Raw genomic sequence first — 15,388 nt, 5'->3', positions numbered from 1 at the left:
CTGTAGAGGAGTTTCTCCTTAGTGTTTGTCTTGTCTTCAGACTGTAGAGGAGTTTCTCCTTAGTGTTTGTCTTGTCTTCAGACTGTAGAGGAGTTTCTCCTGTTTGTCTTCAGTGTTTGTCTTTTGTCTTCAGGCTGTGGAGGAGTTTCTCCTCAGTGTTTGATATGTCCTGTTGAGTGGTAGCTCCTAGGAAACAGCTCCTTCCTGGTTTACACACTGTTGGAACCTGTGTATGTGACCAATAAAGTTTGATTTTGTATCCAGCAGTAAATGACAGTACACTTCCTCTTTTGTCGACAGGGTCACCGAGGTATCACCTGCTTCATCGTGGACAGAGACACCGAGGGGCTTCAGATCGGCAAGAAGGAGAACAAACTGGGTCTGAGAGCTTCTTCAACCTGTCCTCTCAACCTGGACAACATCAAGGTAGGTAGGCTCTTCAACCTGTCCTCTCAACCTGGATAACATCAAGGCAGGTAGGCTCTTCAACCTGTCCTCTCAACCTGGACAACATCAAGGTAGGTAGGCTCTTCAACCTGTCCTCTCAACCTGGATAACATCAAGGTAGGTAGGCTCTTCAACCTGTCCTCTCAACCTGGATAACATCAAGGTAGGTAGGCTCTTCAACCTGTCCTCTCAACCTGGACAACATCAAGGTAGGTAGGCTCTTCAACCTGTCCTCTCAACCTGGACAACATCAAGGTAGGTAGGCTCTTCAACCTGTCCTGGACAACATCAAGGTAGGTAGGCTCTTCAACCTGTCCTCTCATAACATCAAGGTAGGTAGGCTCTTCAACCTGTCCTCTCAACCTGGACAACATCAAGGTAGGTAGGCTCTTCAACCTGTCCTCTCAACCTGGACAACATCAAGGTAGGTAGGCTCTTCAACCTGTCCTCTCAACCTGGACAACATCAAGGTAGGTAGGCTCTTCAACCTGGATAACATCAAGGTAGGTAGACTCTTCAACCTGTCCTCTCAACCTGGACAACATCAAGGTAGGTAGGCTCTTCAACCTGTCCTCTCAACCTGGACAACATCAAGGTAGGTAGGCTCTTCAACCTGTCCTCTCAACCTGGATAACATCAAGGTAGGTAGGCTCTTCAACCTGTCCTCTCAACCTGGATAACATCAAGGTAGGTAGGCTCTTCAACCTGTCCTCTCAACCTGGACAACATCAAGGTAGGTAGGCTCTTCAACCTGTCCTCTCAACCTGGACAACATCAAGGTAGGTAGGCTCTTCAACCTGTCCTCTCAACCTGGACAACATCAAGGTAGGTAGGCTCTTCAACCTGTCCTCTCAACCTGGATAACATCAAGGTAGGTAGGCTCTTCAACCTGGATAACATCAAGGTAGGTAGGCTCTTCAACCTGTCCTCTTAACCTGGACAACATCAAGGTAGGTAGGCTCTTCAACCTGGATAACATCAAGGTAGGTAGGCTCTTCAACCTGTCCTCTCAACCTGGATAACATCAAGGTAGGTAGGCTCTTCAACCTGTCCTCTTCAACCTGGACAACATCAAGGTAGGTAGGCTCTTCAACCTGTCCTCTCAACCTGGACAACATCAAGGTAGGTAGGCTCTTCAACCTGGATAACATCAAGGTAGGTAGGCTCTTCAACCTGGATAACATCAAGGTAGGTAGGCTCTTCAACCTGGATAACATCAAGGTAAGTAGGCTCTTCAACCTGGACAACATCAAGGTAGGTAGGCTCTTCAACCTGCCCTCTTCAACCTGGATAACATCAAGGTAGGTAGGCTCTTCAACCTGGATAACATCAAGGTAGGTAGGCTCTTCAACCTGGATAACATCAAGGTAAGTAGGCTCTTCAACCTGGATAACATCAAGGTAGGTAGGCTCTTCAACCTGTCCTCTCAACCTGGACAACATCAAGGTAGGTAGGCTCTTCAACCTGTCTCTTCAACCTGGACAACATCAAGGTAGGTAGGCTCTTCAACCTGCCCTCTCAACCTGGACAACATCAAGGTAGGTAGGCTCTTCAACCTGTCCTCTTCAACCTGGACAACATCAAGGTAGGTAGGCTCTTCAACCTGTCCTCTTCAACCTGGACAACATCACGGTAGGTAGGCTCTTCAACCTGGACAACATCAAGGTAGGTAGGCTCTTCAACCTGTCCTCTCAACCTGGATAACATCAAGGTAGGTAGACTCTTCAACCTGTCCTCTTCAACCTGGATAACATCAAGGTAGGTAGACTCTTCAACCTGTCCTCTTCAACCTGGACAACATCAAGGTAGGTAGGCTCTTCAACCTGCCCTCTTCAACCTGGACAACATCACGGTAGGTAGGCTCTTCAACCTGGACAACATCAAGGTAGGTAGGCTCTTGTCCTCTCAACCTGGATAACATCAAGGTAGGTAGACTCTTCAACCTGTCCTCTTCAACCTGGATAACATCAAGGTAGGTAGACTCTTCAACCTGTCCTCTTCAACCTGGATAACATCAAGGTAGGTAGACTCTTCAACCTGTCCTCTTCAACCTGGACAACATCAAGGTAGGTAGGCTCTTCAACCTGCCCTCTTCAACCTGGACAACATCACGGTAGGTAGACTCTTCAACCTGGACAACATCAAGGTAGGTAGGCTCTTCAACCTGTCCTCTCAACCTGGATAACATCAAGGTAGGTAGACTCTTCAACCTGTCCTCTTCAACCTGGATAACATCAAGGTAGGTAGACTCTTCAACCTGTCCTCTTCAACCTGGATAACATCAAGGTAGGTAGACTCTTCAACCTGTCCTCTTCAACCTGGACAACATCAAGGTAGGTAGGCTCTTCAACCTGCCCTCTTCAACCTGGACAACATCACGGTAGGTAGGCTAACCTGGACAACATCAAGGTAGGTAGGCTCTTCAACCTGTCCTCTCAACCTGGATAACATCAAGGTAGGTAGACTCTTCAACCTGTCCTCTTCAACCTGGATAACATCAAGGTAGGTAGACTCTTCAACCTGTCCTCTTCAACCTGGATAACATCAAGGTAGGTAGACTCTTCAACCTGTCCTCTTCAACCTGGACAACATCAAGGTAGGTAGACCCTTCAACCTGGACAACATCAAGGTAGGTAGACCCTTCAACCTGGACAACATCAAGGTAGGTAGACCCTTCAACCTGGACAACATCAAGGTAGGTAGGCTCTTAACCTGGATAACATCAAGGCACCCATTCTAAATATGAACAGATATAGACCGTAACAACAACCAACAATGAAAAGGTGAATCTGATATGCATCAACCTGTCCATCAGATCAGAAGCATGTTGATTAAATGGTAATTAATGTGTGGATCAGGAGCATGTTGATTGAATGGTAATGTTATGTGAATCAGAAGCATGTTGATTGAATGGTAATGTAATGTGTGGATCAGAAGCATGTTGATTAAATGGTAATGTGTGGATCAGAAGCATGTTGATTGAATGATAATGTGTGGATCAGAAGCATGTTGATTGAATGATAAAGCATGTGTGGATCAGAAGCATGTTGATTGAATGGTAATGTGTGGATCAGAAGCATGTTGATTGAATGGTAATGTAATGTGTGGATCAGGAGCATGTTGATTAAATGGTAATGTGTGGATCAGAAGCATGTTGATTGAATGGTAATGTAATGTGTGGATCAGAAGCATGTTGATTGAATGGTAATGTAATGTGTGGATCAGAAGCATGTTGATTGAATGGTAATGTAATGTGTGATCAGAAGCATGTTGATTAAATGGTAATGTAATGTGTGGATCAGAAGCATGTTGATTGAATGGTAATGTAATGTGTGGATCAGAAGCATGTTGATTAAATGGTAATGTAATGTGATCAGAAGCATGTTGATTGAATGGTAATGTGATGTGTGGATCAGAAGCATGTTGATTGAATGGTAATGTAATGTGTGGATCAGAAGCATGTTGATTGAATGGTAATGTAATGTGGATCAGAAGCATGTTGATTGAATGGTAATGTAATGTAATGTGTGGATCAGAAGCATGTTGATTGAATGGTAATGTAATGTGTGGATCAGAAGCATGTTGATTGAATGGTAATGTAATGTGTGGATCAGAAGCATGTTGATTGAATGGTAATGTAATGTGTGGATCAGAAGCATGTTGATTGAATGGTAATGTAATGTGTGGATCAGAAGCATGTTGATTGAATGGTAATGTAATGTGTGGATCAGAAGCATGTTGATTGAATGGTAATGTAATGTGTGGATCAGGAGCATGTTGATTGAATGGTAATGTAATGTGTGGATCAGAAGCATGTTGATTGAATGGTAATGTAATGTGTGGATCAGAAGCATGTTGATTGAATGGTAATGTAATGTGTGGATCAGAAGCATGTTGATTGAATGGTAATGTAATGTGTGTGTGTGTATAATAATGACTCTACCTTCTAGCTGCGTATATGAAATGTGTCTGTACTCTCTGGAAGTATCAGTATTTTACATTCTGTCTATATATTTTGTCGGGCTGACCCCGTTTAGTCGACTGGTCCATTGATTGGCTGTTGGTCGACCATGTGATTTGCGTCTGTCCGAGTGGACCAATCCGTTGCAGGGGGCCGTGTGGATGTCGTAGTCCATCACTGTTAGACGTGCTACTGAGGTTATATTATGGGTTATATTATGTTAGAACAACGGTGCGACACTTATCAGTAAATACATATTATTTTATAACGAATGCTCTTTTCTCCCACGTTGGATAGCAGGTCGCTGTCCGCGGTTCTGAACCGTTGAATTTGCCCCTCTTTCCTTACACCGTGTTGCTATGGTAACCAGCATGTTGGTTACCGTTGCTATGTGCATAATAGCTAAGGTAAACAGCATATTAGAAGAGTAGAGTAGATAGAGTAACAGTAAACAGTGTAAACAATTAAGTGTACCAGAGAGTCTTGTTCATAGAGTTAGTAGGTTAGAATTTGTGTTGTAATCTAACAGCTGCTTTGGTGTTTTTCTTGTATCTCTAGAAGTTTCCACAACTAAATGTCTTCCGCATATCTGATTTTCCCGTTTCCTCCTGAGCAACCAGTAAACATTCCCCCTGTTTTTTCAAAGTTTCTTCATTCACATCCTCCGTATCCATTTTGCTGTCAATGTGTTCGGAGTTTATATTTTATAGTGATTTAATAGAATATAGGTCCAGGTCATACTTATTTTCCACCATAATTTGGTTAAATTCATTAAAAATCCTACAATGTGATTTTCTGGATTTTTCTTTCTCATTTTGTGTCATAGTTAAGTGTACCTATGATGAAAATTACAGGTATCTGTTTACCACAATTGGTGGCTGACTAAATACTTTTTTGCCCCACTGTACATGTCACTTAAAGAGGGCGAGGACTGTGCGGACAGATGTATAACAGAACTTTTCAGTCAGAGAAACAAGTAGAATGTGATACAGCCACGTCTGTAATTATGTTGGCACAATAAACACTATTGGTGTACCTGCTAGCTGCAGCAGGGAGGAGAGCGGGACAACGTGCCTCGGTCACACGGGCATTCGTGCCTTTAAAAAAATATATATTTGTTAACAGCCCTGCAAGTGCCGTCAAACACCCTCTTGAATCGTTTTGTGTCTTTAATTATTTAATCAAACAGGCCAAAGCACAGACAAGCTCAGTGAATGTAGTGGTTTGATTAAAACACATAGGGTGTGTCTTATATGAATTGAACTTTTAAAACATTTCATGGATTGGTCGAAAGAACTGAGGGACTCTTGGTCGACCCGAGTGTTGTTTTCGTCGGAGGACGGAGCCTAATATGTTTGTCTGTTGTTGGCACCAACACTTCACCAAGTCAAATTCTGGGTACGTTGAAAATGTACTTTGCGAATAAAAGTGATTTCTGGTTTTGTTGAAGGTTCCTGAGAAGAACGTCTTGGGTCAGATCGGCCACATCGGATACAAGTACGCCATCGGCATGCTGAACGAAGGCAGGATTGGGATCGCCGCTCAGATGCTGGGGCTGGCTCAGGGTTGCTTCGACCAGGCCGTTCCCTACACCAGACAGAGGGTTCAGTTTGGCAAACGCATCTTCGACTTCCAGGTTAAAAAAAAAAACTTATTCATTTAAAACATTTTTTATATGTCATGGAATTAATGTTTCTCCACTTGTAGGTGTTGCTGCTATGACCAGTGTGTGGCTTGCTGATTTCTATCAAACTCATCTTTGTGATTTATTTTAAAAACCTCCATTATTCTCCATCTTTAATAATAACAATAATCGAGGTCATTTACACACTTTAAAATAAATAAATCCAAAGCGACTCAGTCATGGCTGCATACGTTTTAGCCTGGTTGGCCCCAGCGGGAATCGAACCCAAAGCCCTGGTATTGCAAGCGCCATGCTCTACCACCTGAGCCACACAGAACTAGTGTTTTATTGGAAGGAAACTCCAGCACGCTAGTGATCATGATGCTTATATAATGTGTTACAGCACCACATCTAAAGGGTGTTCTGTAATGTGATACAGCACCACATCTAAAGGGTGTTCTGTAATGTGATACAGCACCACATCTAAAGGGTGTTCTGTAATGTGATACAGCACCACATCTAAAGGGTGTTCTGTAATGTGATACAGCACCACATCTAAAGGGTGTTCTGTAATGTGATACAGCACCACATCTAAAGGGTGTTCTGTAATGTGATACAGCACCACATCTAAAGGGTGTTCTGTAATGTGATACAGCACCACATCTAAAGGGTGTTCTGTAATGTGATACAGCACCACATCTAAAGGGTGTTCTGTAATGTGTTACAGGCCATACAGCACCACATCTGGTAGTGTTCAATGTGTTTCAGCCATGTAGCACCACATCTAAAGGGTTCTGTAATGGTTACAGGCCATACAGCACCACATCTAAAGGGTGTTCTGTAATGTGATGCAGCACCACATCTAAAGGGTGACTTCTGTAATGTGATACAGCACCACATCTAAAAGGTGTTCTGTAAATGGCATATATTATCTAAAGGGTGTTCTGTAATGTGTTACAGGCCATGCAGCACCACATCTAAAGGGTGTTCTGTAATGTGATACAGCACCACATCTAAAGGGTGTTCTGTAATGTGATACAGCACCACATCTAAAGGGTGTTCTGTAATGTGATACAGCACCACATCTAAAGGGTGTTCTGTAATGTGTTACATCTAAAGGCCATGCAGCACCACATCTAAAGGGTGTTCTGTAATGTGATACAGCACCACATCTAAAGGGTGTTCTGTAATGTGTTACAGCACAGCACCACATCTAAAGGGTGTTCTGTAATGTGTTACAGCACCACATCTAAAGGGTGTTCTGTAATGTGTTACAGGCCATGCAGCACCTAAAGATGTTCTGTAGCCACCCAGATCTAAGGCTGCCTGGTGTTACAGCACCACATCTAACGCTGCCCGGCTGAAGGAGGCAGGACCACCTTATCAAGGAGGCCTGCATGGCCAGCACTTCACATCAGAGGTGAGCTGAATGTAGAGACCATGCAGGCCCATGTTCTGTATACAGCGTCTCAGAGTGCTACGATCATATAATCACTGGACTGGTCCTGTATCAGAACCCTGCTCTAAAGGAGTAATGTGTACAGCCCTGCTCTAAAGAGGGTTCCGCCCTGCTCGGAGAGGGTACAGCCCTGCTCGGAGAGGGTGCCCTGCTCGGAGAGGTGATACCGCCCTGCTCCGAGAGGGGTCCTGCCCTGTGATACAGCCCTGCTCGGAGAGGGTCCCGCCCTGCTCGGAGAGGGGTCCAGCCCTACTCAGAGAGGGGTCCAGCCCTACTCAGAGAGGGGTCCAGCCCTACTCAGAGAGGGTACCGCCCTACTCAGAGAGGGGTCCAGTCCTGCTCCGAGAGGGTACCGCCCTGCTCCGAGAGGGTACCGCCCTGCTCCGAGAGGGTACCGCCCTGCTCCGAGGGTGTTCTGGTAATGTGATACCGCCCTGCTCCGAGAGGGTACAGCCGCCCTGCTCCGAGAGGATACCGCCCTGCTCCGAGAGGGTACCAGCCCTACTCAGAGAGGGGTACAGCCCTGCTCAGAGAGGGGTCCCGCCCTGCTCAGAGAGGGGTCCCGCCCTGCTCAGAGAGGGGTCCCGCCCTGCTCAGAGAGGGGTCCCGCCCTGCTCAGAGAGGGGTCCCGCCCTGCTCAGAGAGGGGTCCCGCCCTGTCAGAGAGGGGTCCCGCCCTACTCAGAGAGGGTACCCGCCCTGCTCAGAGAGGGGGTCCAGCCCTACTCAGAGAGGGGTCCCGCCCTGTCAGAGAGGGGTCCAGCCCTACTCAGAGAGGGGTCCAGCCCTACTCAGAGAGGGGTCCAGTCCTACTCAGAGAGGGGTCCCGCCCTACTCAGAGAGGGGTCCAGCCCTGCTCTGAGAGGGTACCGGTACCGCCCTGCTCGGAGAGGGGTCCCGCCCTGCTCAGAGAGGGGTACAGCCCTACTCAGAGAGGGGTCCAGCCCTACTCAGAGAGGGGTCCAGCCCTACTCAGAGAGGGGTACAGCCCTACTCAGAGAGGGGTACAGCCCTACTCAGAGAGGGGTCCCGCCCTACTCAGAGAGGGGTCCCGCCCTGCTCAGAGAGGGTCCCGCCCTGCTCAGAGAGGGGTCCCGCCCTGCTCGGAGAGGGGTCCCGCCCTGCTCCGAGAGGGTACCGGTACCGCCCTGCTCCGAGAGGGGTACCGCCCTGTACCACCCTGCTCCGAGAGGGGTACCGCCCTGCTCCGAGAGGGTACCGCCCTGCTCCGAGAGGGTACCGCCCTGCTCCGAGAGGGTACCGGTACCGCCCTGCTCAGAGAGGGTACCGGTACCGCCCTGCTCAGAGAGGGTACCGGTACCGCCCTGCTCAGAGAGGGGTCCCGCCCTGCTCAGAGAGGGGTCCCGCCCTGCTCAGAGAGGGGTCCCGCCCTGCTCAGAGAGGGGTCCCGCCCTGCTCAGAGAGGGGTCCCGCCCTGCTCAGAGAGGGGTCCAGCCCTACTCAGAGAGGGTCCCGCCCTACTCAGAGAGGGGTCCAGCCCTACTCAGAGAGGGGTCCCGCCCTACTCAGAGAGGGGTCCAGCCCTACTCAGAGAGGGGTCCAGCCCTACTCAGAGAGGGGTCCCGCCCTACTCAGAGAGGGGTCCAGCCCTACTCAGAGAGGGGTCCAGCCCTACTCAGAGAGGGGTCCAGCCCTACTCAGAGAGGGGTCCAGCCCTACTCAGAGAGGGGTCCCGCCCTACTCAGAGAGGGGTCCAGCCCTACTCAGAGAGGGGTCCAGCCCTACTCAGAGAGGGGTCCAGCCCTACTCAGAGAGGGGTCCCGCCCTACTCAGAGAGGGGTCCAGCCCTACTCAGAGAGGGGTCCAGCCCTACTCAGAGAGGGGTCCAGCCCTACTCAGAGAGGGGTCCAGCCCTACTCAGAGAGGGGTCCAGCCCTGCTCAGAGAGGGGTCCAGCCCTGCTCAGAGAGGGGTCCAGCCCTACTCAGAGAGGGGTCCCGCCCTGCTCAGAGAGGGGTCCAGCCCTACTCAGAGAGGGGTCCCGCCCTGCTCAGAGAGGGGTCCAGCCCTGCTCAGAGAGGGGTCCAGCCCTACTCAGAGAGGGGTCCAGCCCTGCTCAGAGAGGGGTCCCGCCCTGCTCAGAGAGGGGTCCCGCCCTACTCAGAGAGGGGTCCCGCCCTACTCAGAGAGGGGTCCAGCCCTGCTCTTCTAACAGAGGGAATGAACAGTGCAAATCCAAACTATATCATTCAACAGCATCAAAGTAGTTGTGTTAATTGTTCCTTGTTCTTTTCTGCATAAATTAGGTGGCAACGTTGACCACTTCAAAATGCATCGAGTGGATGGGAGGGGTAGGCTTCACCAAAGACTACCCTGTTGAGAAGTACTACAGAGATTGTAAAATAGGTAAGTTTCTATGCCTAGTTCCAAAGCTATCCTGTACTGTTGCTATGCAACCCGGTGGGTAACATGACTCTGTGGGGTGGTGTTTAGGAACGTCATAACTACAGTTAGCTAGCTAGTTATTGGGCCACAGCAAGGTGGAGTGGGCAGGGCGGAGGTGCTGGGCTACACAGAAGGTAATCTGATCCTCGAGGAATTCCTCTGTCTGGTCTGACCTTGGTGTTCTAGGAGAGAGGGGGTGGGTGCTAGGAGAGAGGGGGTGGGTGCTAGGAGAGAGGGGGTGGGTGCTAGGAGAGAGGGGGTGGGTGCTAGGAGAGAGGGGGTGGGTGCTAGGAGAGAGGGGGTGGGTGCTAGGAGAGAGGGGGTGGGTGCTAGGAGAGAGGGGGTGGGTGCTTGGAGAGAGGGGGTGGGTGCTAGGAGAGAGGGGGTGGGTGCTAGGAGAGAGGGGGTGGGTGCTAGGAGAGAGGGGGTGGGTGCTAGGAGAGAGGGGTGGGTGCTAGGAGAGAGGGGGTGGGTGCTAGGAGAGAGGGGGTGGGTGCTAGGAGAGAGGGGTGGGTGCTAGGAGAGAGGCGGTGGGTGCTAGGAGAGAGGCGGTGGGTGCTAGGAGAGAGGGGGTGGGTGCTAGGAGAGAGGCGGTGGGTGCTAGGAGAGAGGCGGTGGGTGCTAGGAGAGAGGGGGTGGGTGCTAGGAGAGAGGGGGTTTGTCCAAAATAAGAGGACGGGGCCCTGTGTGGCATCCTAGGTAAGAGGACGAGGCCCTGTGTGGCGTCCTAGGTATGAGGACGAGGCCCTGTGTGGCGTCCTAGGTAAGAGGACGAGGCCCTGTGTGGCGTCCTAGGTAAGAGGACGGGGCCCTGTGTGGCGTCCTAGGTAAGAGGACGGGGCCCTGTGGGGTCCTAGGTAAGAGGACGAGGCCCTGTGGGGTCCTAGGTAAGAGGACGGGGCCCTGTGGGGTCCTAGGTAAGAGGACGGGGCCCTGTGGGGTCCTAGGTAAGAGGACGGGGCCCTGTGGGGTCCTAGGTAAGAGGACGGGGCCCTGTGGGGTCCTAGGTAAGAGGACGAGGCCCTGTGGGGTCCTAGGTAAGAGGACGAGGCCCTGTGGGGTCCTAGGTAAGAGGACGGGGCCCTGTGGGGTCCTAGGTAAGAGGACGAGGCCCTGTGGGGTCCTAGGTAAGAGGACAAGGCCCTGTGGGGTCCTAGGTAAGAGGACAAGGCCCTGTGGGGTCCTAGGTAAGAGGACGGGGCCCTGTGGGGTCCTAGGTAAGAGGACGAGGCCCTGTGGGGTCCTAGGTAAGAGGACGAGGCGCTATTTCAGACACACCCACTCAACCAGGGTACAGTCGCAGTTCCACAGACTGAGTGAACTGTTTCTCTTTCGTCCAGTACTGATTAAGGAAAACTCTCTATTTTAATTCCTGGTGGAAGTTATGGACATTAACGTGTGATAACATGTCGTCTGTATTGTTCCATTCCAGTATTGGTGTAATGGTCATTAAAGCTGGTTCTCCGTCTCTGTATCTACACAGGTACCATTTATGAGGGCACCACCAACATCCAGCTGTCCACCATGGCCAAGTTTATAGACAAGGAGTATGATCACTGACTTCCTGCCCTGGTCTGGCTGTTTCCTCATCGTGTAGACTGATCTCCTGACCTGACCTCTTGACCTGGTCTCCTGACCTGACCTCTTGACCTGACCTCCTGACCTGGTCTGGCTGTTTCCTCATCGTGTAGACTGATCTCCTGACCTGACCTCCTGACCTGACCTCCTGACCTGGTCTCCTGACCTGACCTCTTGACCTGGTCTCCTGACCTGACCTCTTGACCTGGTCTCCTGACCTGACCTCTTGACCTGACCTCCTGACCTGGTCTGGCTGTTTCCTCATCGTGTAGACTGATCTCCTGACCTGACCTCCTGACCTGGTCTGGCTGTTTCCTCATCGTGTCGACTGACCTCCTGACCTGGTCTCCTGACCTGACCTCCTGACCGTATCCTCAGCATGGAGACTGACCTCCTGACCTGGTCTCCTGACCTGACCTCCTGACCTGACCTCCTGACCTCCTGACCTGACCTCCTGACCTGACCTCCTGACCTGGCCTCCTGACCTGACCTCCTGACCTGACCTCCTGACCTGACCTCCTGACCTGACCTCCTGACCTGGCCTCCTGACCTGGCCTCCTGACCTGACCTCCTGACCTGACCTCCTGACCTGACCTCCTGACCTGACCTCCTGACCTGACCTCCTGACCTGACCTCCTGACCTGACCTGACCTCCTGACCTGAACTCCTGACCTGACCTCCTGACCGTCATACACTCCTCTTTGTGACCAAACTGGATGTGATCAGGCGTTGTTGAACTGTTGTGTGATTTAGGGCTCTATTCAATCTGAATGGTTGAAAGTTCAGCGTTTTACAGCATGATATGAACATTTTAAAGGCTTAGTGGAGACCTTATACAACCTGTACCACTTCAGCCACCCAGACTGAATAGAGCCCTTAGTGTCAGACATTACTGTAGAGGTCAATGGTGAACCACTTCAGCCACCCAGACTGAATAGAGCCCTTAGTGTCAGACATTACTGTAGAGGTCAATGGTGAACCACTTCAGCCACCCAGACTGAATAGAGCCCTTAGTGTCAGACATTACTGTAGAGGTCAATGGTGAACCACTTCAGCCACCCAGACTGAATAGAGCCCTTAGTGTCAGACATTACTGTAGAGGTCAATGGTGAACCACTTCAGCCACCCAGACTGAATAGAGCCCTTATAGTGTCAGACGTTACTGTAGAGGTCAATGGTGAACCACTTCAGCCACCCAGACTGAATAGAGCCCTTAGTGTCAGACATTACTGTAGAGGTCAATGGTGAACCACTTCAGCCACCCAGACTGAATAGAGCCCTTAGTGTCAGACATTACTGTAGAGGTCAATGGTGAACCACTTCAGCCACCCAGACTGAATAGAGCCCTTAGTAGTGTCAGACATTACTGTAGAGGTCAATGGTGAACCACTTCAGCCACCCAGACTGAATAGAGCCCTTAGTGTCAGACATTACTGTAGAGGTCAATGGTGAACCACTTCAGCCACCCAGACTGAATAGAGCCCTTAGTGTCAGACATTACTGTAGAGGTCAATGGTGAACCACTTCAGCCACCCAGACTGAATAGAGCCCTTAGTGTCAGACGTTACTGAGAGGTCAATGGTGAACCACTTCAGCCACCCAGACTGAATAGAGCCCTTATGTCAGACATTACTGTAGAGGTCAATGGTGAACCACTTCAGCCACCCAGACTGAATAGAGCCCTTAGTGTCAGACATTACTGTAGAGGTCAATGGTGAACCACTTCAGCCACCCAGACTGAATAGAGCCCTTAGTGTCAGACATTACTGTAGAGGTCAATGGTGAACCACTTCAGCCACCCAGACTGAATAGAGCCCTTAGTGTCAGACATTACTGTAGAGGTCAATGGTGAACCACTTCAGCCACCCAGACTGAATAGAGCCCTTAGTGTCAGACATTACTGTAGAGGTCAATGGTGAACCACTTCAGCCACCCAGACTGAATAGAGCCCTTAGTGTCAGACATTACTGTAGAGGTCAATGGTGAACCACTTCAGCCACCCAGACTGAATAGAGCCCTTAGTGTCAGACATTACTGTATCAATGGTGAACCACTTCACTTAGTCACTGAATAGAGCCCTGCTGTCAGACATTACTGGATGGGTCAATGGTTAACCACTTCAGCCACCCAGACTGAATAGAGCCCTTAGTGTCAACATTACTGTAGAGGTCAATGGTGAACCACTTCAGCCACCCAGACTGAATAGAGCCCTTGTGTCAGACATTACTGTAGAGGTCAATGGTGAACCACTTCAGCCACCCAGACTGAATAGGAGGGACCCAGACTGAGCCCTTAGTGTCAGACGTTACTCTGAGGTCAATGGTGAACCACTGCTGACTATATAGTACTCCAGGATGCTCCATCCATCATCTCTCACTTAGTTGTATCTTATGCTTTCCAGACCTGGAGATAGGTGTAACATATCTCTGGTGTGTTGGTATTTCCAACCTGGAGATGGATAGTGTAACTATCTCTGTTTTGGTATTGTTGTGTGTTCAACTGTTTCAGACCTGTAGATAGATAGTGTAACATATCTCTGGTGTGTTGGTATTGTTAAGTGTCTTCAACTGTCTGTTGGGTGGTTTCGGCTCTACCGTTGTCACGGTAACCATGTTTACTTCGGTGGACTAGATCCATCCTGTCTTTCAGCGCCTTTATTTTAAAGATATATCTGGGAATTAGTTTCACACAACCGGAAGAGATTTTCAACGTTTTTACTATTCATCAACTTCTTTAACCATACTAATAAATATTGAATAAGTGTTTTTAATTATCTTGTCTCGTCTTATTTCAGCTAAGGTATTCTTGCGAAGCTATCCTTCTAAATCTCGTTTAGCTATAGTTTAAGTACCAAAGCCCAACTCCTAGCAAGTCTGTTTTTCAGCCACTAGATGGCAGACATTTCCTTGTTTTTCTGAGTCTGAGAGGTGAGGTTTGTTACAGTAAAAGCCACAGACCGTAACCTCCAAAGAGCAGTAAATTAAAACAACTTCTAATAGCCTTGTCAGCCCTAATGTTATTTTATTGCAATTGAATTACGCTCAGGTTTCAGACTGAAGAGAACTCATTAAATAATTCACTCTTTCGGGAGCAGTTTGTCAAGATAGATAAGATTGATTAGATTTCCGTACGAGACCCGGTCTTGTCCATACAATACAAGGGATATTGTTCTCTCCCCAGACAGCGTAGTTAGTACACACAACATGGTGGACCAATATCAGCTGTCTGACAGTAATTATATCTGTTCGACAGAGCAAATTAACATTCATCACTGACTAAGATGATTCTGTAAGATTCAGTCGAGCTACTTGACTTTGTCTTCAGTCTCGCTACATGACTTGGTGGTGTCTTCAGTCTAGCTACATGACTTTGTCTTCAGTCTAGCTACATGACTTGGTGTCTCCTGTCTAGCTACATGACTTGGTGTCTCCAGTCTAGCTACATGACTTGGTGTCTCCAGTCTAGCTACATGACTTGGCGGTATCTCCGGTCTAGCTACATGACTTGGCAGTGTCTCCAGTCTAGCTACCTGACTTGGTGTCTCCAGTCTAGCTACATGACTTGGTGTCTCCAGTCTAGCTACATGACTTGGTGTCTCCAGTCTAGCTACATGACTTGGCAGTGTCTCCAGTCTAGCTACATGACTTGGCAGTGTCTCCAGTCTAGCTACATGACTTGGTGTCTCCTGTCTAGCTACATGACTTGGTGTCTCCAGTCTAGCTACATGACTTGGCGGCCTCTTCAGTCTAGCTACATGACTTGGTGTCTCCTGTCTAGCTTCATGACTTGGTGTCTCCAGTCTAGCTACATGACTTGGTGTCTCCAGTCTAGCTACATGACTTGGTGTCTCCAGTCTAGCTACATGACTTGGTGTCTCCAGTCTAGCTACATGACTTGGTGTATCCAGTCTAGCTA

At 49.2% G+C, this 15,388-nt stretch overlaps 1 protein-coding gene and 2 long non-coding RNA genes across 25 annotated transcripts; 2 read left to right on the top strand and 1 right to left on the bottom strand.

The window, feature by feature from the left end:
* Positions 1-248: 248 nt before the first annotated feature.
* LOC127919471 (short/branched chain specific acyl-CoA dehydrogenase, mitochondrial-like) lies at positions 249-11,524 on the top strand. The gene is made up of 4 exons (XM_052503072.1): positions 249-426; positions 5,859-6,044; positions 9,757-9,856; positions 11,379-11,524. The coding sequence occupies exons 1-4, from the start codon at positions 271-273 to the stop codon at positions 11,453-11,455; spliced, it is 519 nt and encodes a 172-aa protein (XP_052359032.1). The 5' UTR covers positions 249-270; the 3' UTR covers positions 11,456-11,524.
* On the bottom strand, positions 11,384-12,308 carry LOC127919473 (uncharacterized). Of its 14 annotated transcripts, none has more exons than XR_008103135.1 (5): positions 12,151-12,302; positions 12,050-12,119; positions 11,833-12,010; positions 11,551-11,644; positions 11,384-11,511 (listed from the first exon to the last, which is right to left on the bottom strand). It is a non-coding gene; the product is annotated as an uncharacterized LOC127919473 (long non-coding RNA). The 14 variants fall into 14 exon arrangements; XR_008103131.1 differs by having other exon boundaries at positions 11,488-11,644; positions 11,833-11,932; positions 11,964-12,010; XR_008103125.1 differs by having other exon boundaries at positions 11,505-11,605; positions 11,671-11,911; positions 11,959-12,010.
* Positions 11,664-13,839, top strand: LOC127919472 (uncharacterized). Of its 10 annotated transcripts, none has more exons than XR_008103118.1 (4): positions 11,667-12,574; positions 12,644-12,756; positions 12,825-12,981; positions 13,114-13,506. It is a non-coding gene; the product is annotated as an uncharacterized LOC127919472 (long non-coding RNA). The 10 variants fall into 10 exon arrangements; XR_008103123.1 differs by adding an exon at positions 13,789-13,839 and having other exon boundaries at positions 11,670-12,777; positions 12,848-12,981; positions 13,114-13,314; XR_008103114.1 differs by having other exon boundaries at positions 11,670-12,574; positions 12,644-12,777; positions 12,848-12,981.
* Positions 13,840-15,388: the final 1,549 nt, after the last annotated feature.

This window comes from Oncorhynchus keta, unplaced genomic scaffold, assembly GCF_023373465.1.
Source record: "Oncorhynchus keta strain PuntledgeMale-10-30-2019 unplaced genomic scaffold, Oket_V2 Un_contig_16762_pilon_pilon, whole genome shotgun sequence".
Lineage (NCBI taxonomy): Eukaryota > Metazoa > Chordata > Actinopteri > Salmoniformes > Salmonidae > Oncorhynchus > Oncorhynchus keta.
The sequence above is the reverse complement of the archived record's forward strand: the minus strand, read 5'-3'. Positions and strand labels throughout refer to the sequence as shown.

What these genes read in the sequence shown, in the direction of transcription:
- LOC127919471 (XM_052503072.1), top strand. Translation starts at nt 271, where the DNA reads ATGACAGTACACTTCCTCTTTTGTCGACAGGGTCACCGAGGTATCACC. An exon ending in AACGCATCTTCGACTTCCAG is followed by an intron (nt 6,045 to 9,756) that starts GTTAAAAAAAAA and finishes TGCATAAATTAG; the next exon opens with GTGGCAACGTTGACCACTTC. An exon ending in CTACAGAGATTGTAAAATAG is followed by an intron (nt 9,857 to 11,378) that starts GTAAGTTTCTAT and finishes GTATCTACACAG; the next exon opens with GTACCATTTATGAGGGCACC.